The sequence below is a fragment of the Branchiostoma belcheri genome, unplaced genomic scaffold (assembly GCF_001625305.1).
Source record: "Branchiostoma belcheri isolate BF01 breed outbred unplaced genomic scaffold, Haploidv18h27 scaffold17, whole genome shotgun sequence".
Classification (NCBI taxonomy): domain Eukaryota; kingdom Metazoa; phylum Chordata; class Leptocardii; order Amphioxiformes; family Branchiostomatidae; genus Branchiostoma; species Branchiostoma belcheri.
This window is the reverse complement of record NW_017803157.1, coordinates 3970017-3995952: the sequence shown is the minus strand read 5'-3', so window position 1 is coordinate 3995952 and position 25936 is coordinate 3970017. Positions and strand designations below refer to the sequence as shown.

At 38.5% G+C, this 25936-nt stretch overlaps 1 protein-coding gene across 1 annotated transcript in view; it reads right to left on the bottom strand.

Annotated features, from left to right (window-relative positions):
- Positions 1–25936, bottom strand: part of LOC109466795 (follistatin-related protein 5-like) — a 95341-nt gene that overhangs the window by 6569 nt on the left and 62836 nt on the right. Inside the window, exons 7-12 of the mRNA XM_019764624.1 lie at positions 5517–5689; positions 4509–4626; positions 3696–3857; positions 2609–2743; positions 1399–1545; positions 509–627 (exon numbers count right to left, since the gene is read on the bottom strand). Coding sequence (XP_019620183.1) covers positions 509–627; positions 1399–1545; positions 2609–2743; positions 3696–3857; positions 4509–4626; positions 5517–5689 — 854 coding nt within the window. The remainder of the gene's footprint in view (positions 1–508; positions 628–1398; positions 1546–2608; positions 2744–3695; positions 3858–4508; positions 4627–5516; positions 5690–25936) is intronic.

The following is a 25936-nucleotide window of genomic DNA, read 5'->3' as shown; positions in this document are numbered from 1 at the left end:
GGTTACTATGGAAACACAGGTAAGGGGTCTGTCTGGATCACCTGCACAGGTAAACACACCTGGTTACTATGGAAACAACAGGTAAGGGGTCTGGCTATATTACACTTCTTACACCTAGCCTTTGAACTTTTGACTTTAAACATTGTTCAAAGCTATCTACTGATGATGACCCAACTGTACTTGGTGACAACGAGTTCCACTCTGCGATAGTTCTAGGTAAAATGAGTTTTTTAAACCTCAATTCTTGGTTGATAACTCTGGTACTTGAAGACATGACTATTTCTTGTTCTTTTCTGAGCTGGTATTAGGTACTTAGTAGTTGGTATGTCCACCAGTTTATCCACAAGTTATTTTGTACATCATGCACAGTCTGGACATTTTTCCTCTGTCTTCCAGTGACCCTGTTTCTTTTCATTTCCGGTACTAACACTTAGCACCCCTTTCATAGTTGTTCATACAGAATCTTGCAGCTTGATTCTGTACCCTTTCCAGTTTATTAAGTCCTCACCTGTACCACTTGTTGCGTGCGAGTCTCCAGCACCAGCACTCTGTTCTCCTGAGGCTGGCTCACGTAGATGTAGGTGTCCAGAACATTCACCGCTGACCCCCAACTGCACACCTGGTTACCTGGAACACACACACACACCTGTTAGTGTCACCTGTGTGACAGGTGCATACAAGTGTCCAGAATGCTGGTTTATAATTCAAAACACTAGGGAGACAAAACCCACACCACTTATTCCTGACAGGACAAGCTATCTGTCACCAAGAAGTCAAGACCATAGCATGTTCAGGACAAAAGATACAAAAACAGGAGGTTCTGCTGCAGTACCAAGGTCAGCTACCAGGAGGCCCATATTTGACCTTGACCTTTATCTTCCTATGACCTACCAACATACCAGATATCATCACAATCCATAAAGGCGTTCTGAAGTTATGATGACTACAAATTTTGAGGATTGGAAACACACAGACACAGAAAGAGAGAGAGAGACCAAAAACAATACCTCCATTTTTCATGGAGGTAACAAACAAACAAACAAACCATCCATGTCAGGAGTGCAGACGGGCTCCTGCGTAGCGAGGATCTTGTCGGAGGCCTTGATGTAGCAGCAGACCAGCCTACAAACCTCACATGACTTCTTCCAGAGCACAAGAGCTACCTACCATCCACAATTCATGTCCAGATCCTGAGATATCAAAAGTTTTGCTGCAGTACCAAGTGAAGTCACTAGGGGGCCCAAAATCTAATCATTTTTTTTTCTAAACATTTCCAGTTTTCGGAACACCCTACCAACGCAACAAATATGAAACCAATCCATCCAGCCGTTCTGGAGTTATCTTGTCGACCAACAGAAAAACAGACAGAAAGACAGACAAACAAACAAACAAACGCACCATCCATGTCAGGAGTGCAGACAGGCTCCTGTGTTGCGAGGATCTTGTCAGAGGCCTTGATGTGTCGGACCAGCTGGCAGGTGCTGGGCTGGAAGATGTTCACTCCGTCGTCGTGGAAGACGTAGAAAACACTTTCCAGCTGCAGACCTGGGGGGGGGGCAACAAGGAAACAGTATGTGAATTAATGAATGAATGATGTATTTAAAAAGTAGTACAAAGAAAAGTTAAGAGACTCTTATTTACACAACCAAGTGTTTTATTCACAGCCAACGTTTCAGTGACTGCCTGTCACCTTCCTCGGGGCAGTTCTGACTGGTTCACATTGCACTGCAATGTGAAAAAAAAAGAGTCTCTTGACTCAGTGACTTACCAACCTGATGAAACTATTTACAGAGGAGTAGTACAAAGCAGCCATAAGCTGAATTATAAACTATATTAATAAGACACAATAACAATACACATGATGCCTTTGAAAAGAATTATCAAAAGCTCATGTATTATAGATTGAACTCCACGTAAGTCAACTTAAATCAGCACCATGTACCACCAGGGCGATATATCAGGGTTTGAAATACTTTAATTTTATTGTCTACTTACATTTTTTAGTTACAATGATGCAGGTATCATTGAAAATCACCTGCACCAAATGAAATATTAAAATCACCAGCACCAAATGAAAATTTTACCTGCACCACTCAGACTTTGAGAAAGTATGGATCATCTAGTACTATAAACTGTTCAAATGTTCTCTGACATTTAGCAAGAGGTGATACAACTACTCTCATACTACCACCAATTTCTGTCCATGTCACTGAGACTACCTTTCACATTAATTAAGCTGAGTGTTTTTTTAGAGTGTTTTTTTTTAATCCAGCTACCATTTACAGATTTAATGTGAGTTCTCAGAAAAGAGTCACAAACAACCACCAGGTAGAGATTCAGCTCAGCATTATACGATTGTATACCTCGATTCCACAGTTGTTGATCTTTCCTTGGCTGGTATAGAGTGCCTAAGATGCAAATCACGGGAAACAGAATGGATGTATTGACTGTTGAAAATTTCAATTTTCATTTGTGGCAGGCAGTGGCATGTTCTTTCCTTAAAGTTCTCACTTGTGGACCATAAACTTCTATCCTTAAAGCCTTCTGATCGAAGAATATCTTAAACAGTAGTACAAAGAACATTGAAGAAACTTTTGACAAGACTCACTGCTAAAATGTCCGCCATCTTGAACGAAGAGAGTTGAGATGTCCTCAGACGACCCCACCAGGTTCTCTGCATGACAGATGTAGGCTCCCATGTCCTCCGTCCGCACGTTACTGATGTGCAGCACGCTACCTGAGTCTGGGTACAGCACAGTTAGAAATAGTTAGTCAAGAATACTGCCCATTCTGTTTACTATTATAAGCCCTTAAATGGGCCACAGTCTGACTGGTCCTGCTATGCACACTACCCAAATCTGCGAGAAGCACAATAAAGTGAGTTAGAATCATTCCCTGACAACATGTGTATAGGGACTGTCCCCATTCTGTTTACTATTTAAGCCACTGATCCTGATTTCAGCACATTACTGATGTGCAGCACACTGCCTGAATCTGGGTACAGCACAGTTAGAAATAGTTAGAATACTGCCCATTCTGTTTACTATTATATTAGCCACAGTCAGACTGGTCCTGATATGTACTGCAGCTACGTAGATTTCCACATGTTACTGATGTGCAGCACACTACCTGAGTCTGGGTACAGCACAGTTAACAATAGTTAGAATCATTTGCACGGTCTTTATACACCTTTTGGTGTATAAAGACTGTGAGTCAGAGTGACAGATGTACATGTAGGCTCTCATGTCCTCTGTTCGCACATTACTGATGTGCAACACACTTCCTGAGTCTTGGAGGGGCAGACGCAGCACAGTTAGTTAACCAGACGATTAAAACTAATTTCCATTGACCAGAGGGTTTGTTCATTTTGTCCAGAACTACTGGTAACTGAGGATGAATATCACTTTCTGCTTGTATGTCCTACATTTGCAAATATGTCGATACATGTATATGTAATTCCCTAATACAGTAGACTATACAGCCCTACGGTGTTCGTTATAGCTGAACAGTCCAATACCAAATGACAATCCGGATGATGGAAAAAATGTAACAACTCTGAAGAGAAGGGACATCCTTCAACAGCTGGGGCAAAACATGAGCATTTTGGAGTTCATTCAGAGGCTGAATCTGTGAACCAACAAATTAAATTGGTGTGGCCTAAGTAAAAAAATTATTCTGTCTTTCGAGCCACCCACCTTGCAGTGAGACATGCGGTGACTCGCTGGGGTCGAGGTTCCCGCCGTTCTTGAGCCACTTGACGGCGGGCGCGGGAATCCCCTCGGCGTGGCACTTCAGCTCGGCCGTGCTGCCCGGGCTGTGCGCCTGTCTCCGCGGCGACACCTTTGTGGACGGCGGAACTACAAGGATACAAATTATATTACATGGAGAAATAGTAATTTGTTATCATGATCTTTTTTCCAACATGAAGTTACAAAGAGATCGAATTTTCAACGACCACTGTTGCCTTCATCAGGATAATGAATGACCAATCACTTCGCAACGTGATCTCGCAAGAGAACATGGAGAAATGTGACATGTTTGATTGTTTATTACAGGCTGGTTGGCCCATATTAACAAACACAGCTAAAAGATATCACAAAATATGTAAAGTTGGTTTTAAAAAAGATTAGGACTGCCACAAGGAGGCCCCTTACAGAGAGCAGACTAGTCAAAAATAGTATCGCTAGAACAGGCTGGAAGAAAAGACCGCTGCAGCAGACTAGCTTAATGAAACATTGTCATTTCCAGACCTTAATAGTGGAGAAACAAACAAGTATGAAGACCTTTACCCTAACTTAAGAAATACGCCTGTTGGTTTAGGACCTAACAGTTGTCTTAAGTTGAACACTGCTGTTACAGAGTCTCCTCCATTTTTGTGACAGCGATGTCTTGAATTCATTAAATTCTACACCTACAAATGACCTTGATCATATAGATGACCTTGATCATACAGATGACCTTGAAGCAAGATGACCTTGATCTTACAGATGACCTTGAAGCCAACTGACCTTGAACCTTGACCGTGTGAACCTGCACAACCTGTCCGTTGTGAAGGGCACGACAGGTGTAGTTGCCCATGTGCAGGGTGGACAGAGAAGTGATGTACAAGGTGCCGTCATCAAACACCTGCGAATTAATGGTAGGAAAATCCAATATTTAGACATCACTGTATCTTGAATAGCAAAGTTTGAATTCTTTATTCATAACCACTTGTTTAACATTAGACTCTTTCATCTTCATTAGGGTAATTATATCTAGCCATCCTGAAATTTTTTTTGTCATCTCAATTTTGTTTGACGTAACATGAAGTTGTGCACCAAAGGCACCAGGTGCCACACCAGAGGCAGGAAAATTTTGAAATCTTGAAACACTCTTTCCTGCATGTTGAGGGGCAAATGTTGCTACAGAACAGTCACTTCCTCAAGCCTGTATATGATGGACGTTTCAGGTAGCATCCTTAAGAACTCTCAAAAAAGCAGGTTTCCAAGCACCTTTTTGTTGTATCATTTAAAATATTCGTCAAAAGAATTAATTAATCTGCCAACTGATGATGACCGTGATGTGGCAGTGCAATGGCCAAGTGAGTAGAGTGCTCTGACTTGCATTTGGTATGTCGTGAGTTCGATCCCTGGCCAAGTCATATCAAAGACTTTAAAAATGGAGCATACTGCTTTCTCTGCTTTAATAAGCACTCAGCAATTGAGAAAGAGTGTGGGAGGTAACCACACACCACTAGCCCCCTGCTGTAGTGATTGCACAACTGTGTGGCCCAAGGGCAATGAAACAGCGACCATACCAATGGTTGTGGGGAGTACTTAAACTTTTAACCCACCGTTCTGGGGAAATACGAGTTTTTGAACACCTCAATTCTTGGTTGATAACTCTGATATTTGAAGGCATGGCTGTTTCTTGTTCTTTTCTGGGCTGGTATCAAATACTTAGTGGTTGGTACGTCCACCAGTTTATTAGTCATTTTGTGGTATCCCTAGTTAAATAGATATTGAAACAAAACTGACCGTGATGCCGTCCCTGCTGAGGTCGATGGTTGTGAGGTCGACGCCGTGACGCTGCCAGACCAGGATGGGCTCGGGGTCGCCGGTGATGTCACACCTCAGCGCCAGGCTGTCTCCCACCTTAGCAACCGTAACCAGGCTCTTCTTCTCGTCCGACAGGTGCACAGGAGTCACACCTGGACAGGAAAGGAAAAGGTAAGTGACCCAATCCAGAGTAAAGAGACTCTTTTTTTACACAACCAAGTCTTTTGTTCAGCCGACGTTTCGGTGACCGTCTGTCACCTTCCTCAGGGCAATTCTGACTGGTTTACACTGCACTGCATGTGTCACATCTTGGCAGGTGAATCAATCAATCATTCAATCAATCAATCAATCAATCAAACTTTATTGCACATTTAACAATTGTAACAGGTACAATCAATGGATCTGAGGTATGCCCTGGTGAAATAAATAAACTTGAAACTTGTTCTTAACTAAGAATTACTAGACACTACACTATCATCTACAGCAATGCACAGGAGTTCCATACAATAAGACACTACAATATCTATATGGATCATGAATTACATGGTAATGCATAGGTTTTATAAAACGCAAGGATTTATAATTCTGATGAAACCATAGGAAAACGAGCTCTTGTCGTAAAGCCTTTACTCCGAAAAAAGCTGACCAAAAATATTTTGATGTCATCACATTCTGGTATCATGCTTGCATTTATAAAGTAGATGTAAGACCTTCATAAAACTAACCGCAAAATTTTGTACCTGTACTAAAAGAGTAGAAAAACGAGCTAATTTGTCGTAAAAGGTCCTACTATAATTTTACAGTCACGTTCATATATATCTTTTAATAGATTCATAGGGTTGGTTGGTCATACATTCTATTGTTAGTGGAGCCAGAAGGCTTTCTTGTTGAAAATCAATTTTTTTATACCTGGCAACTTTTTGGTAGTGCATATATTTCATTTCATTTATTTCGAAGCCTTTTAGCCCTGCAGGGCTAATCTTCCAAGGCTCAAACATTAAAATTTACAGTGAACACATTTAAAAAGACATAAATACATTAAAACATCAACAATGAACACATATAACAGGTGGCAAAATGTATGAGCATTTGGGGTTAGGTCAGATCACAGATTTGCATATCAATGTGAACCAAGATGGACGCTTTCTAAACTTTTCTGGCTTTTTCATTCTTCCATCGATGCAAAATCTCCCCATTTTCTTACCATCTGACACCAAAATTGCATGTTTTCTACAGATAATTATCTCTTTTTCAGTTTGGTATAGAGATTTTGTGGACTTTTTGGCAGAAAAACGTCCACCTTCAGGTCTTTCAAAGCATGCAATGCCAGGTACATGTATTTCAAGGATACTAAGCAGTGAAATACTAAGACTGAATGCGGCTACAGGACATGTCCACACGACTGTAGATGCAGAACGCAGTGGCTGATGATGAAGCAGTGAAAGGGGTATTGGCATGCCAGCATTCTTGGCTTGTATTGTATTGTACTACACAAGCTGGATCCAGTGCTAAAACCAGAGAGTCAGGTTTAGTTTTGAACTTGAACATCACCTTTTGTAGATAAACCCTGGACTTTCAGGACTGAAGTTGATTGCACCATCAACTTCCCATCATGGAAGCGGATCCAACGAACTCTTAACATGGACACTCTCCTGCATGGCTTTTAACTGCTGACTCTGGCAACATTTCAACCAACCCAGGACTCAAGACTCAAAGATCTCCATTTGGGTAAGCATGTTTGATTTAATTTACACCTATTGTTTGTGCTTTTAGGCCAGACCAATTTAATTTCTTGGTTAACAGATTTCTTGGTTAACAGATTTTAAAAACATTGCCTATAGGCATCCTATTATGGCCCAAAATGGCACGATATAGGAGCCATGGAGTCAACACACCAGGCTGGTTCAAAATTTAAACAATGAATTTTGAACTTTTAATGATACCACTGCATTGAAAGATGGAATAACTGTAACAGCTAGGAAGAAATGGACTGTTATCAACTGTTCAGGGCAAAATATGAGCATTTTGCAGTTTATTCTGAACTTTTTTTTTTTTTGCAAATCAGAAAAAATGAAGCGGGCAAATCCCAAGAAATTAAGTTGGTGTGGCCTTATTTAAACTTGATAATTACCCCATTCGTCCATTTAGGCCACTTTTCATAGAGGTCGAGTACAAGTTGGGAGGAGTGTCAAGGGGTCAAACAAATAGTAATCACTATCCACACTCAAGGCAAGGAAAGCCACAGGTCTGGATAGTATCGACAGTTAATCAGGAAAAACTAGCAAATCAAATTGGTGCAGCCCAATGACATCATGCTATCTATGTAGCCCTGAGCATCCAGTGACCTTCACATGGAAGGTCACTGCTAAATCAGCAGCAGGTGCTTTTCCTGTTACCATGGCAACGGGCATCACCTGACTCGTAATTGCTTGAATAGAACATTACTAGGCCGCAGCATTTTATTTTCTTGCTTGGCCCCTGGAAATTTCAAACGAATGAAGATCTAGCAACCATTTTGGTGTGATATAGCTACACATGTAGCTGCCGCCACGCCGCGTGCCTGCAAAGCTGGTGTGTTACACCGAAGGGCGGTTATACCTGCTATACTGATACAGATACAGAACCACAAGACAAGATGAAAACAGCAGGCTGGAGCATAATTAGAATGACTGTATTTTCACTCATCAACCTGACAAACAAGCTGACCTTCCACTTTTCAGCACCTCACACAACGCAGTGTTGCTGCAGTATTATAGGGTTATGGCCAGACTGGGTGTCTGACAATAATACATAATCATTCAGACAACAGACAGGGAAAGTTGTTGAGCCAAACAAGCTGACCTTAATGTTACTTTTCTGCACCTCACACAACGCAGTGTTGCAGTATTACAGGGTTATGGCCAGACTGGGTGTCCTTGTTCATCCATAATTTATGCCTGTTGAAGTCATTCTGCCCCGGAGGGTTGTGTGAGTGTCAGCACGATACGTCACACTCGTGTTTACGGCACACAAACTCCATTTTATGGACAACATATCCTCTGGGGATTCTAAATCTGATACAAAAATGTGGTGAGTTCGGAGTTTTTCTTGTACAATTATATATTAAGGCAACAACAATTTGACTTCTTGGTGCTTGAATTCGCCCTTATTTCTGATTTGAAAAATATAAACCTCCGTAATTATGCATGAACTTTAAATGATGATTCATGAATTATTCTAAAGATTTTTACCTGTACCTTTAAGAACTTACGTAGTGCAACAAGAATGGTGAGGCCACCAGTCTAGAATGAAAGCCTAGACAGAGATAAAACTTTACACAAAAAGCGTGGGTAGGCTAGTCCGGATCCATTATGTACTACTTATATCCTTCTATATTCTTCCATAAGGACATTACGAGTAATGAATCACGTTTATGATATTGTTTTTGGTGTATATATTGTCGTATTTCCATGTATATATGTGTCGTACCCAGGGCCACTCTGTAAAGCAGTGCTATGTCACTGAGTAGTGCCACCCTGGTAAAAGAATACAGAAATAATAATAAAAATAATAATAATAAAAAACAGGGTCCATAAGGGTCCAAAACAGATGTTCTTAACTGCATCCTATTCCTCCATTCATATTTTATATAATCCTTTATTCTTTACGCTCATAGTAATCCGATGATGTGAGAGTGATTCACTCCATAATGAGTGCTAAATTCCCCCGAAGTCACACACACAGTGGTGATATCTGTGGTTGTATTAGCTGGACCGTGCCTGTGTGGGTGATTCTAATGACAGGCTTGTTTTATGTACCATCTGGAATGGCACATTCTGGTAGTAAATATGATATAGAGTGGGGAAAAGCACTCTTTCAATGCAATCTGTAATATTTTCAACCACATTTTATCATTAGACCTTTATCCACTAGATATACAAGTCATGTTTTCTTATGTAAAAGTCGGGTTGGTAATTTTAATGCGCCGGTTAAGGCAGATGAGAAGTGGGCAAACTGTTAGCAGGTACATGTAAAACGTTTTACATGTATGTGAAACGTTTTAAACACTTTTTGTAGTTTTATCTTTTTCCGAGTCAGTATAAACTTCTGACTTCTTTTGATTTAATTCTATTATAATTTCTGTAGGTAATTTTTATGGCATAAAACTATGATCATTGTACATCATTCCTTTTGGTTTTGTTTTCTATCATTGTCAACAACAATCATCATGATCAATTTTGCTTCAACCCTACACTGAGATGAAAATGTAATCATTTAAATCCAAATTATCATTTGCAAACGCAAGAAATACAATTTTCTTATAGTCCGTAAGCCATTCCGATCTCTCTGATCTTATTCTACAATTAGCACTGGGTATGATATCATCTTTAATACCCCTGGATTCATGTCAAAAGTTTAATAATGAATAATTTAATGATCTAATAAAGTATGTGTGTATGAGATGCATTGATGGATTATAAAGAGCAAAGTAGCTTGTCTGTTATGATATCAGTTATGGTACTATACAACTATATATAACCATAATGAAAGTCATGGTTTTCAGGATCCTCACGTTCATTACCCTATAAATTTGAGGTTTAAATCATGTAAAAACTGAAAGTTCTATAGAAAGCTGTCAGGTGTACCTTATCTGAATTTGACAAATCACCTCCTTACAAACATACCAAATATCATTAAAAAATGCAACCACAGATTCTCAAGTTATGCTGTCCACATGCATACCAACATATAAACCAATTTATTTATTGGTTTGGCTGTTCAATCCTCACAGCCAGGGCAGCCCAACTAGCCACAAAGGGGTAACGCCCTGCTGACAAGACAAAACATTACAGCAACATATAAGGTGGCTTAACAATCTACAAAAGTATTACTATTAACTGTACTACTAACATTATTGTATGTAAAAAAAAACAATGGCACTAAAAACATAACATTCATGGTAAAGGCAATTCACCAAGCCAAACTCATGAAGTTCTCAGAAAAGCCAATAAAGTTTGTACTTGAACTAGCAACAAGACCCTCACCGTGTGCCCTACCTCCTCATGCATATTCACAGCACGTTTGCCTTTGATTTGGGCAGGCTGAAAGGATTTTAGACTCGGCTGTCTTCTCGTTAGCCGTGATTTCTAACAAAGCCCTTTATTGAAGACAGCCAGACACTGTGAAAGATGTGTGCACAGACTGTTCACGAACGCGTGAACGACACACGGCAACAAAATACAAAATCCATCATCCATAGCCAGATGTCTGTGGAGAATATCGTTACATTTTATACCTCGAATCACAAGGTTTTGGAAATAAATTCTTCAGGACAGTGAAAAATCAGAAACACGAGGAAACCAAAGCGCTTGAACAACAACAAAATACAAAATCCATCACCCATAGTCAGATGTCTGCACAAAATATCTTCTGCCTCAAATCCCATTTTTCAGACAGAAATTTTTGTGGAAAAATCAGAAATATGAGGAAACCAAAAATGTAACGATCCGCCATCCCCTAATTTTTATCCGATAACAAAATACAAAATCCATCATCCATACTCAGATGTCTGTGGAGAATATCGTAACATTTTCTGCCTCGATCCCAAGTTTTTTGGACAGAAATTTTTCAAGACAGTGAAAAATCAGAAACATGAGGAAACCAAGAAAATATAATGGTCCGCCATCCCTAATATCTATTCACTGATTACATTTTACATTCAGTACAGGATGTGGGTTGGAAAATTAATGTACTTTTAGTATTTGAATCCTCGAATGTCAGACAAAAATTTTTCAGGACAGTGAAAAATCAGAAACACAAGGAAACCAAAAAATAGTACCATCTGCCATCCCTAATTTTGCTTGGTGAAGACATTTTACATTCAGTACAGCATGTGGGTTGGAAATCCACTTTAAGTATGTGAATCCATAAATTTCAGGAAAAAAATTTTCAGGACAGTCAAAAACCAAAAACATGAGGAAGCAAAAAGATGTTACAATCCGTCTTCCCTAATTTTGTTCAGTGATTACATTTTATATTCAGTACAACATGCGGTTTGGAAAATGTAGTTATATGTGAATCCTCAAATTTCAGACAAAAATTTTTCAGGACAATGAAAAATCAGAAACACAAGGAAACCAAAAAATGGTACCATCTGCCATCCCTAATTTTGCTCGGTGATTACATTTTACATCCAGTAGAGCATGTGGGTTGGAAATGTACTTCTAGTATGTGAATCCTCGAATTTCAGACAAAAATTTTTCAGGACAATGAAAAACCAAAATTACGAGGAAGCCAAAAAATGTTACGACCTGCCTTCCCTAATTTTGCACAGTGATTATATTTTACATTCAGTACAACATGTGGGTTCGAAATGTACTAACTCTTTTAGTATGTATCACCATGCTACATCGTGACACATAGCGCCTGCCAATAGTGCGTTGGAAAATTTACACTGATGCTGCATACTTAGGGTCACATGCATGCTTTTACATGAGTTTTCCATGAGATATGAAAAGGGCACTTTGTATTCCCGAGACTTTGACACTAATGTATAACAGTAATATATGTACGTGAGAGTTCGCAGTATAGAATGTGTCCTTTACTGGGCTGTAAAATAATATTAAAAGATGTATTGAATATGTTTCTTTGAAAGCTTAAATGTTATTCAAATGCTTGGGACATTTGTACATGTAACCACAACATGTATTTGCTGATTCAGAACATTTTTGACCAGTTACACTACCATTTATGTATAGTAAGTTATCAGAATATGTAGAACAATTACCATGTTTCTCTTAAGCACACAGTAAATAAAGGGACTAAACGTTTGCACTTTCAGACAGTTATACTTTGTTCACAGAATAAATAGTTAAATCATATTTGCAACATTTACACTAACATTACCAAATGGTTAATATGTGTTGCTTAAGATATACTCTTACCTGTGGGCATATATAATCAGCAAAAAAATTACGACAGTACATTAAGTGGTTTAAAGCTTGCTGAAATTTTCCTTCTCGCCTTGTTTTTTTTTCTTAGCCTCTTGCTGAACATTTAATATAAAGGACCTTAGAACCAAGAAAATAACTTAGTATGGCCACAGTGTGTATTACTAAGGCCCACACCAATTTAATTTCTTGGCTCTCTTCTGACTTGAAAAAAAAAAGATTCTGGTTCTGAATCAACTCAAAAATTCTCATTCATATTTTGCTCCCAACAGTTGAGGAAAGTCCTTTTCTTCCTAGTTGTTGCAGTTTTTCCATGTATCAATGCAGTGTTTTGATTTAAAGTTGAAAATTCGCTGTTTAAATATTAGCCCAGAATTTTTTTGTTGACTTCATGGCTCCAATCGTTGTATTTGAGGCTATAATTAATATTGTGCCTAGACCTGTTTTTACTTTTAATTTTTTTTCGCTGTCACTTCATATTTTTTCTGGAAAAATCCCAGAACCAACAAATTAAATTGATGTGGCCTAAGAATGCAGCACGCAGAGACACATATTCTGTAGTCGCAAAGGTATTGCTTTATGACTGCAGAGGACATAAACGTCTTACTAATGGCCTAAAAGTGGCGCCTTAACTGCTTTTCATTTCCAGCTGCGTCGAGCTGTGAAATGCGCCTCACAAAAAAACCTGCGCAACCGTTTCATGCAGATTTGGTTCCTGATGCATTCTCCTTGGATAAGTCTTAAAATTAGTCCTAAAGATTCAAGAGTTGTGTGTAGTTAGGGGAAGATTAAGATAGCAACTTTGCTTGAATAAGGAGACTCTTCTTACACAACCAAGTGTTTTATTCAGCTGATGTTTCAGAAACCGTCTGTCACCTTCTTGGGGGCAATTCTGACTGGTTCACATTGCACAGCAGCACAGGTGTCACTGCTATTGATGGTCACCGAAATGTTGGCTGAATAAAACACTTGGTTGTGTAAAAAGAGTCTCTTTATTCAGTGACTTACCAGCCTGAGGAAACTATTTAACTTTGCTAATCTTGAGTACAGACAGAAATGTATCAGCAGACAGCAGAGAATGTTGCTAAGGAGGAGGGATTCTTGCAAATCAGGTGAGCTTTAGAAGAGTTAAGATCCTGGAATTTCTTGCTAAGCTAAAGCACTATATTTGCTGCATGACAGAAGATCCCTTGAACTACAACAAGACAATGAGGCATCGTAACAAATCTAGGAATTCTGTTTGAGCTATGGTTTATTTATGAGATGGTAAAATCAGCCTGCAGGCCACTTTTCACTGAGGTCATGAGAGAACAAGACATTCTGCTGAGGTGCAATGCACAATCAGGGCTCAAAATACTGGGTGCATGTGCACCTTAGTGCACCCAAAATTAGAGCTGTGCACCCATTTTTTTCTGTGCACTGGTGCCCCCAAATATTTTTGTAGGTATTTTTGTACATATTAAATGTATACAGGATTTTCATGGCATCTGAGTGTCAGAAAAATAATAAAATCTTTGTTGTAGTACTTGTTTAAGATTTTGAAGTTAGCTCCCATTTCAGATTCAAGCCTAGAAGAGGAGCAGTTGTTTTATATGGTGCACCCAAAAAATTTTTTGTGCACCTATTTTTTTAGGTTGTGTGCACCAGGGCACCTATTCCCAAAAATGAATTTCCAGCCCTGACAATACATTACGTGTTTCACACAGGCGCAGTACGTTCTGCCGATGTGCAGGCACACACAGTCATAAACATATTCCCATGTGACTATTAAACCACATCCCTGCACTTCCATGGTGGTTTGATTAGCAAAGTAACGGATAGGGCCAGTTTATGGGGACAGTGTATCTATATTTCCTCAACTTTTAACATTGCAAAGCTGTATGTGAGCATGTTCCAATTAGGCACTACAGTATGACTGCATTACTGCACACTCATGTAATGCTTCATAAAAGCCATGTCGCCATCTGCTGTTAAAATGGTCTCTGTTGTGATCGAGGAGTGAATGGAGATGTTCAAATAAAAGTGATCACCTCTGCATTTGATTCATTGCCACCATTACGGCTTCACTGTACAAGGCTTAGCCTCTTAGAAATCGATATCTAGAAGTCCCAAAATTTCTTTTTGAAAGGATGTCTAAAGTCTTTGTACTATTGTGCTGTAAAAGTGTGTCCAGCTAGAAATCTCTTTGACTTTCATGCTACATAGTATATACAATGTGTAACACACTTGAAGGCTTACATACTACTGATCAAAATGTTGATATTCTACAAAAATGTTTCATGAAATAGATTAAATCTTAGAAGCTATTGCAAAGAGAGTTATACTGTATACTTATAGAATGTTTTCATGTTTTGATATCACATCTTACAGTTGCATACTTTTTACCCCATAAAGCAGTGTGATAGAAATACAAGCAAATTAGTTCAAATCTTGTGAATCATTTATAAAGAGGCAGTTAAAATGAGCCTCCATACCTGTAATGTTCCAGCAAATCTGAGCAGAATGTAGCCATCACTCTTTATAGTTGCCTAATGAAATGAATCTTTCAACAGAGTGTCTAAAAACAGCCAGAATTTCATAATTTCCATTTAAAACATTATGGTTTCTCCTTGGTGCTGAATTTCTGGATGTTGTTATATTCCGGTTTCCGTTGATTTTTTGTCTCCAATAATGAACTCTCTGTACCACCATACTTTGATAAATGTAAAAGTCTGAAGGATAAAAAGTACTTCAAAAAAATCCTACTAGCCTTTTCCCAAAATTTCCATGCCTTATTGATTTTTACCTTATCCTGTCCTGCAGAATACTATCCTATCGGGTATAGAGACCCATAAAAGGTTCGTAAAAGAAAACTTTATGACCACCGTGCTGCCATTATCTTTTCTCCTAACTACAAACTTCCACCACCCCATAAAACATACCCTAGCTTCCAGGAGAACCAAAACTATTACACCATGTCGTCCCTTCAATCAATATGGTGAGGCCTAGGGAAAAAATGTTGTGTTTCCTGTTTCCCGACCGACCCTAGAAAAAACTGCTGACCCTAGCAAGGGACATAAATTTTTTGAGCTGTCCGACCTTTTCTAGCTCCATGAGTGCTGAAACATCGCACAATTGGTTTTCCAACATTGACAATGAAAATATAAGTGTACTCATGCAGGTTTTACTTTGTTAAGCTGTATTGTATAAGTTAAATCACCAGAGATGCCAAAGTCCAATTAAAAAAAGAAAGAAAAAGAAGATAATCCCTACCTACCACCAATTTTTCCAGGACTGAAACAGGAAACACAACATTTTTCCCTAGGCCTGAACTGGCCTGACCTAAGACCTTGCACCAGTTCTACTTCTGGTCTCAGTTTGGTGATCACCAAAGTCTAATAAAAAAAGAGAAAAAAAAGATAATCCCTACCTACCGTCCCTAATTTCTCCAGGACTGAAACAGGAAACACAACAATTTTCCCTAGGCCTAAACTGGCCTGACCTAAGACCTTGAGTATTGCACCTGCCTCTGGTCTCAGTTTGGTGATCACCAAAGTCTAATAAAAAAAGAAAGAAGAGAAAAAGATAATCCCTACCTACCAACCCTAATTTTTCCATAACTGAAACAGGAAACAACATTTTTTCCGTACGCCTAAACTGGCCTGACCTAAGACCTTGAGTATTGCACCTGCTTCTGGTCTCAGTTTGGTGATCACCAAAGTCTGATAAAAAAAGAAAGGAAAAAAAGATAATCCCTACCTATCATTACCAACCCTAATTTTTTCAGGACTGAAACAGGAAACAACATTTTTTCCTAGGCCTAAACTGGTCTGACCTAAGACCTTGAGTATTTTACCTGCTTCTGGTCTCAGTTTGGTGATCATTACCAATGTCTAATAAAAAAGAAAGACAAGAAAAACATAATCCCTACCACACCTAATTTTTCAAGACTGAAACAGGAAACAAAACATTTTTTACTAGGCCTAAATCTTTGCTGGGAGGGGGGCCCTGATTTATGCTAACTTCCTCTGCAGTGCTTCTTGACATTATTACTTGAGATGGATGGCCTAGATAATGGGATATGAATCAATATTATTGTTCTTTTCCCTGCAAAACGAATGACGCTTGACGGCAGAAATGCTCGCAAGGCATGCAAAATGTATTTTAAGGGAGTCTACCAGATAACTCTTCATCAAGTAATGTATCATAGCCGGTACGTTTTATCAAAGTACGTTGGGATTGTATAACATTGCAGCGGATGCCGAAATTTCACCATAGTGATCCAGAAAGAAGCTGCAGCTAATATCGGGTCAATCGATACTGCCAAATTACCAACAATTGACCACTTTGAAGTGTGATATGTAAATTGTTATTAGAAACTACCACCAAGGGAGTGTGTAAGTACATACAATAATGTGGATGTAAGCAAAATGGCTGAGTGACACAGATTTGTCCAGACTGGTAACCCATCTTCATTACACAGAAATTTCACAGTCTTGTCCCCAAAATTATTATATAAAAAATCTGTGAACCTCTGCCCAGACTTTATCAAAGTTTAAACTGCAATTAGAAGTGCAAAGATTGAGTGTAACAAGTTGTTCGGTGTGATGTAGCTAGCTGCCACCACTCTGCATGTGTGTTACACCAAAGGACGGTTGTACTGGCTATAGACAGATACAGAAGCGAGTGTGTTACACCAAAGGACGATTATACCGGCTATACTGATACAGAAGCTAGTGTGTTATGCCGAAGGGCGGTTATACCGGCTATACAGATACAGAAGCTAGTGTGTTATGCCAAAGGGCGGTTATACCGGCTATACAGATACAGATACAGAAACTGTGATTTGAAAACACCATTATGATATCACATGCCTATCCCGGCATTTTATTTTGTCACAGGCTTTAAAACAGGAGTAGAATTGAGTTCACAAAAAGCCTGGGGGCAAAACACTCCTTTCATGACATATGGCAACCTTTGGCTTTTGGAAAAAACTGATCAATATTGCAAAGATTGATGGGAGAAAATTGGATTCTTTCTAACCCAATTCTTTCAATCAAACGCTGTCCAATAATGTAAAGAGGAATACGTGCTTCAATGCACCCTGGTGCAAAGATTAAAAACACTCACTTTAATAACAAAATTAATTATCCAGGTTTAGAAGAAGTTGGAAAAGCTGTCTATTTGACAAATTAGTTGTACTACAATTCATTCTATCTACTTAAATATATTGGTATGGTCTCCTACACCTATGTTATAAACTAAGGATCTGTAATCTTTTACAATCGTGTAATTCTGGGCAAAGATGTCTGTTGCCATGCCGGAAGGTGGATGACAGATAACTATGAAGAGAGGAGACAAGAATAGGCTCTGATTTAATGTTTTGTTTCTTACTTTGATGCAGTGATATGTGATGCTGGCTGTGTATATGTGATTTTCCTACTGAATAAAAACCATTTGTACAATGATTGAGTCAAAATTTAAAAATGTAGGAACCTTATTTTTTTTACTCGCCTTGTTTTTTTTTGCCCGCTCGCATTAGGAAAGACCTTGTCGGGGTAGCACCCCTAAAGGTGGGAAATACCATCATCAGTGACAGCGGGAAAAAAGCAGAAGTACTCAGTTCACAGTTCAAAAGTGTTTTCACAGAGGAAGACACCACAGATATGCCATCTCTAGGTCAGCCCTGTACTCCTCCAATGGAACATATAGTAGTTTCTACTGATGGTGTCGAAAAAATGCTTCAAGATCTCAATCCCTCTAAAGCATCCGGACCAGACCAAATACCACCGTGGTTCCTCAAGTTGACAGCTAGTGAAATCGCGCCTGTTCTAACCAATATTTTCCAACACTCGCTAAACACTGCAGAAATCCCTAAAGATTGGAGGGATGCAAATATATGCGCCATCTTTAAAAAAGGAGATAGAGCGGTCGCCAGCAACTACAGACCTGTTTCACTGACCTGCATATCCTGCAAACTACTTGAACATATCATCCATAGCCAAATCATGAAGCACCTAGAAAGTTACAGTATATTAACGGATTACCAGCATGGATTCAGAGCCAAACGATCCACAGAAACACAGCTTATACTAACAGTCCATGACATAGCTGGCGCACTAAACAGTAAACGGCAGGTAGATTTAGCAATACTTGATTTCACTAAAGCCTTTGATAAAGTCCCCCATGGCAGGCTCATCTCAAAACTGGAGTATTATGGAATCCAAGGCCCTACGCTGAATTGGTTAAAGGCTTTCCTGACCAACAGGGAGCAAACAGTAGTGGTTGAAGGGAAGGCGTCGGCTCCAGTTAAAGTAGCGTCTGGGGTCCCTCAAGGAACCGTCCTGGGGCCATTGCTCTTTCTCTTGTATATAAATGACCTACCAGATCAGCTTGACTCAAATGTGAGGTTATTTGCCGATGACTGTCTATTGTATGTAGAGCTTTCTACACAGACCGACTCACAACTTCTCCAAAAAGACCTGAACACCCTGGAAGAATGGCAAAGCAAATGGCTCATGCAGTTTAATCCCGAAAAATGCTACATTATGCACATAACAAACAAACGAACACCACATGCAACTAGCTACCAGTTTTGTGGTCAGGCTTTAGCAACCACAAAAATCCATCCGTATCTGGGCGTCACGCTGACAAGCGGACTGAAGTGGGGTGCACATGTTAATAATATCACAACTAAGGCGAAACAGACATTGGGAGTGATTAAACGTAATCTGTGGGCATGTCCAACGAGAGTAAAATCACTTGCATACACGTCACTTGTAAGACCGAACCTAGAATACGCTGCGACAGTATGGGATCCATATACAAAGAAAGACAAAGACAAATTGGAAAGGGTACAGAATCAAGCTGCAAGATTCTGTATGAACAACTATGTAAGAGGTGCTAGTGTCACGGAAATGAAAAGAAACCTACATTGGACCTCACTTGAAGACAGAAGAAAGATGTCTAGACTATGCATGATGTACAAAATGACTAATAAACTGGTGGATGTCCCAACTACTAAGTACCTAATACCAGCTCAGAAGAGAACAAGAAATAGCCACGCATTCAAGTACCAGAGTTATCAACCAAGGATTGAGGTGTTCAAGAATTCATTCTTTCCTAGAACTATCGCAGAGTGGAACTCACTGTCACCAAGTACAGTAGGGGCACTGTCAATAGATAGCTTTAAACAATGTCTAGAGCTAGAAGTTCAAGGGTTAGGTGTAACAAGTCGATCGGTGTAATATAGCCAGCTGCCGCCGCGCCGCGTGCCTGCGAAGCTGGTGTGTTACGCCGAAAGGCGATTATACCGGCTATACAGATACAGATACAGATTACATCTGGTGTCTTCAGAGGATGTTATCCATAAAATTTACTTGCTGTGGCCTAAGGTTTATCATGAGGAAACTCAGCCACACTTATGTAGGCTTAGTACCCCTGACGGACCAGGAGGAATGGTTTTTCAATAGGTCCTGCTGCAGTCTCATTTACTTTGCATGAACACGGGATGGAGATGGAATCCATTTGGGACGTTGTAGGGCCTATACTTGCCAGAGCTAGGGGCTGGGAGGCATGTGTATTTACTACAAGCTGTACACATGTCTGAGGAATCGTATTGTTTCAAGTTTCAAGTTTTATTCATAAAATCAGCCTTGCAGCTATAGTTCACAAACAAGCTGAATAACACTGATTTTTTACAACTGTGTAGTAAGTACAAATACAAAATTAACATTACAATACGTATACAGACACACAAACATACACATTACAAAGCCACACATGGGCACTAAAGTAAAGTCCAGAGAGTCTTGAAAGTCATTACTGCAGAGACTCGTTGTACAGGCATATTGCCTTGTGTAAGAAAGAGTTTTTCAGTCTTTTTGTATGGGCTGCTGGCACTGCAAGTGCAGTTCCATTTCTTAAGGTCCTTAAGTTACGTGAAGGAACACCTGTCGTGAATTCTTCTGCAACTGGGGTCTGTGGGAATGTGTGGTAAAAAAGTGATGACTGGGTTTTGGGAGTCCAAGTGGACCTTATTTAATGGTGTTGATCAGTGCAAAGCCAAATGACCACTTCTAGGCATTGAGCTAGGCGACACAACAGACATATTTCTGCTATCCCAAAAGATGGCAGTGAATGTTACTTTTATTTTTAGGATTCTGAGGATTCTATTCGAAAGGAAAGCATTCTGTTTGGGAGTAGTGGACCAGTACTAGTAGTGCTGTAGAGATTGCACAACTGTGTGGCCAAAGGGCTACAGAAATGGACATGGGCATTGCCCAATGCACCATATATTGGTGTGGGAAGGAACTTTGACTTTTAAACAATGTACAATGGAGAAAATATAACTGTGTCAAAGACTGCACATGTACACACAGTACCATGGACCTGACAAGCCGGTGAATCTATGAATTCTGTCATGTCATTTTTCAATGTTTGCGATTCATTGCGTTTGGAGAGTTGCCAATTTTCTGTCTCAGTATTTCTGCTACTTTGAATCAGTCTAGAACAAGTATCCATTTCCCTAACGTCAAACTTTTTTCCAACAAACAGTCATCCAACATGCTACAAGTTTGACTGTCATTTAAAACAATCAAAGTTCTATTAAGAAAGCCGATAGTATGATAACTCTGTCCTGTGTAGTTAATAGTATCTCTATAACTAGTGACATGACCCTGTTATGGTTCAAAGAAGATAATAGATTCTTATTGCACAGTTCATACGATGATGACTTGATGTCAATTGCTGTGTCGCACAGGTAGCAACAATTTCTCCAAGCTTTAAGTGAGGCAATTCACAAATGTCAAAACCTATGAGTACGTCAACTTGTAGCACATATTGGAAAACTTAAGGGCTGTTTTTTTTAAGGATTGCTCCAGAAAAAAGGAGTAGAATTTAAGATAGTTTGACTACAAGATCCCTGTCCATATTTTCACTACATAAAGTCACATACACTGTATCTATGTCAAGAAAATATAAAGAAAGCTTGATGTTTTGAATTAAAAGTTCAACAAAATCTAAAGTTTGAGTAAATTTACTATTTTCAATACATTCAATACATACTTTCAAACATATGATGTTTGGGCGTTTTCCATCATAATAATATCTATATTAAGGAAATATGATGTTTTGAATTAAAATTGCAACAAAATTCAAAGTTTGAATAAATTACTATTTCTAATACATATTCAATATGTACTTTCAAACATATGATGTTTGGGTTTTTTCCATCATAACTATATCTATATTAAGGAAATATGATGTTTTGAATTAAAATTGCAACAAAATTCAAAGTTTTAATAAATTACTATTTTTGATACATATTCAATACGTACTTTGAAACATATGATGTTTGGGGGCTTTCCATCATAATAATATCTATATTAAGGAAATATGATGTTTTGAATTAAAATTGCAACAAAATTCAAAGTTTGACTAAATTACTATTTCTAATACATATTCAATATGTACTTTCTAACATATGATGTTTGGGGGCTCTCCATCAAAACAAAGTAATTTCCACAGACAAATCTTGTACTTAAATCCTTTGTCTGTTTGCTACCTTTCTGTTAAATTGGCTATCAATTTTATTCTCCTGTTCAAAACTACTAAATTTGATCCTAATTAGTAGATTCAGATAGATTAAATCTCTGCAACCTCCAAAACTGTGACTCTTTGTTAATTTCCAAGAGAATGGTGTAAAGTTTTATCAAAGCTAACACACACTCTGTCTCAATCTCTTTCTCTTCCTATATACATATATACATGTACATGTACATGAACATTCAAATGCTGTAAAGGTGAAAGTTACTCCCACTAACATTTCAAAACTTACACCAAAGTTCCTCCATGAGTTAGAATATCTACCAGCCCCATTCCTTTTGACAGATTAAAATAACTCACACTCTCTTTAGATCTTTCTTTTCTCATACGTACAAATGTACATATATACATGGACATTCAAATGCTGTTAAGGTTAAAAGTACATGTATTGCCACTAACATTTCAAAACTTATAACAAAGTTCCTCCACGAGTTAAAATATCTCCCAGCCCCATTCCTTTTGACAGATTCAATGCCATCACTAAATCACCCGTGCAGAAAGAGAGCCTTTGTCTGCTCATGCACAATGTTATGCTGGGATGTGTAAGAGTGTGAAATGGTTCCAAATGCCCCGTTTTCTAAATCCCAGTTTTACTGTCACCAGGTGTAAAAGTAGATAACGTGCAAAAAACTACCAAATGGAAAGAAATACTACTGTACCTAGTTCTGCTGCAAGGTTTATAGCTCAATTCTGTAGAAAACTTCCAGAAAAAATATAAAGGACTTAAAAACTTTTGTCCCGATAACTTAATAGTCTTTGGAGTTCAATTTATGTGTGTGATTTGCATTTTGTTTGTGGCAACTGTGTTTCAAAGCATCCATTAATAATTTCACTCACCCACACTTGGACACCCCATCACAACTGTAAGCATGTACATTTGTAAGGCTGGTGTGTTCATGTAAATGAACAAAATAAATGTTCTCCTGCCAATCTAGCAATTTCTCCAAGTTTGACGTCAGTTACATGCATAATACTTGTGTAATGATGAGTTATGCTGCTCATTTTCTGTCTTTGGTATTTTTCGTCTAATATGCATAAAGGGCAATAGAACCATTTTCTCCCAGCTGTATTTTTATAACTTAGAATTTTGAAATCTTTCTGAAATGCTATTTCCTGCATTTTGAGGGGTCAAATTTTGCTGGTGGACTAAGCTTAATTCACGTTCTTTTCTTATCTTTACATGCCAATATTTGTCCGCCAAAGATGACTAATTGGGGAAAAGTTTCGTCTGTCATGAGTGGCAAAATTCCATCAAATGATGGACAGCCACATAAAATATCAAGCTATCATTCCGGACTAATTGTGAACAGGTTGGGCTACGTCCAAGAGGATTTTCAGGTTTCTCCTTCTGGAGTTTGCCAACTAATAAAACATACATGAAAAATTCTTCAGTCTTGAAACACACACAAAGCCTCAGCACAATTTAATGATCAATTATAGATATCAACATTGTTCCAGCCTGCCGTACATTTTGTTTTCCATCATTTCAATTGTTTAATTGTGAACAGTTTGGGCTACGTTTTTCAGGTTTCTCCTTCTGGAGTTTGCCAACTAATAAAACATACATGAAAAATTCTTCAGTCTTGAAATACACACAAAGCCTCAGCACAATTTAATGATCAAGAGATATCAACATTGTTCCAGCCTGCCGTACATTTTTTCCATCATTTCAACTGTTTAATTGTGAACAGTTTAGGCTATGTTTTTCATGTTTCTCCTTCTGGAGTTTGCCAACTAATAAAACATACATGAAAAATTCTTCAGTCTTGAAACACACACACAAAGCCTCAGCACAATTCAATGATCCAGCACAATTCAATGATCAAGAGATATCAACATTGTTCCAGCCTGCCGTACATTTTTTCCATCATTTCAATTGTTAAATTGTGTACAGTTTAGGCTATGTCCAATAGATTTTTCAGGTTTCTCCTTCTGGAGTTTGCCGACTAATAAAACATACATGAAAAGTTCTTCAGTCTTGAAACACACACAGGCGCAGCACAATTTAAAAGCAAGGGTGAAGGATCCATATTTAAGGCCACACCAATTTAATTTGTTGGTTCTCGGATTTTTTCAGAAAAAATATGAAGCGACAGGGTGAAAAAAAATAAAAATAAAAACAGGTCTAGGCATCCTATTATAGGCTTAAATGCTATGGAATGAGCCATGAAGTCAACACAAAAGGCTGGGTTAAAATTTAAACATTGAATTTTGAACTTTTAATCAAACCACTGCAATGATAGATGGGAAAACTGTAACAACTAGGAAGAAAAGGACTTTCCTCAACTGTTGGGGGCAAAACATGAGCATTTTCAGTTGATTCAGGACCAGAATCAAATTTTTTTTTTGCAAATCAGAAAAAAACGAAGAGGCGAATCCGAGAACCAACAAATTAAATTGGTGTGGCCTAAATGTACTCTAAAATACATAAATGAACTATACTATGTGCATCCATGTGCATTTCTAGTGATGACAAACCATGTTTGTCTATTACGTAATCAAGGCCAATCCATGAAGTCATCTTTGATCCAAACCAATCAAAATTAGCATTTGTGAATTCTAGCCAGATCTCGACCGACCAATCAGAACTGCTGTTATGATCTTACTCAGGTGAAATGCCCAGTGCACATGAAGCCTATTCTACATTCCCAAGACAGTTTAAAGTTATGAAGAACAGTACTGTACTTCTCACGTGTGTGTACGTTTTAACACAGAATCGAGCAGGGAAGCATCCAGATCTTTCTGATTGGAAAAGTACATGTAATTATGAGCTGTGTCTAGTCTGTATGGCTTGTTGAATGTGTCAAAGTCCATTTTTCTTCCATTTTCCACGAGGAGTTTTACAAAGTTTCCACTACAAGTATCCTGTGCCATTTTCCTGGTTCCTTCTTAGCTCTAAGGTTAAATTTAACCAGTGTCCTCTTTATTTTATGTCCCCCTTTAATTCTAAGAATTATTTCTTATTGATTTTGCTTAGCCTTCAGTCACCTGTAATATGATTTTTTTTCCATCCTGAATTTTTTGATTTGCTATTATTATTTCAGGACTTTCTCCACTTTAGTTGTTACCTTAATATGTATTATTTTAACCTGTAATACTTAAAGATTGTTAAACAGTGCATTACAGTTGTATTGCAGCCATGTTATGTGAAAATTGTAGGAAAGAGAGGAAAAATCAACTAGATGTTTAGGCTACTTCATAATGTACCAAGCTTAACGAGACTTCGGCCTTAACACTGCTTTTTCCCTAGTTTTGGTGAAAACAGACTTTCATACAAACCCAACCATTTAATGATTATATCTAAATTAAACCTTGTATTTTTAAAATTGCCTCCTTTGTAATATTTAAAATTATTGTAAACCTCGCATTATCCAGCAAGTTTTCAGTGTGCTGAATCTTAGCTGGATCTAATGTACAAAACGAAGTTAGCTATTAATTGTATCCACTGTACTCATTAAAAGTATCAAATATATGCCTATATATTATGTTCATCTGTTTCCTTGTTTGTTATTTGTTTGTGGTTATTTATTTCTACCATCCTTGAAGTTTGTGATAGATTCAGAGGTTGGAGGGGGTGGGACAAGAAGCACTTCTCGGCTTATTTCTGCGTTAACATCTTTTACCTCTGCCAAGAACATTCAATACCTAGCGTGTTTTTCAGGGGTTTGTTGTGATAGTAGTTGAAACGCATGCTTGAGATAGACTGATAGAGAGCCTTTTGACGCAGGCCACGCGATTTAAACCTTTCGACTCTCCTGACCAAGGAAGGTTACATTTCTGGCACATATTTCCTTGGTTAAATTCATTCCTCTGAAACCCTTCCGTTTGTGGTACTATAATTACCAATTTTACGTAGTCAAATATGACAGTTTATGACACTTGGTG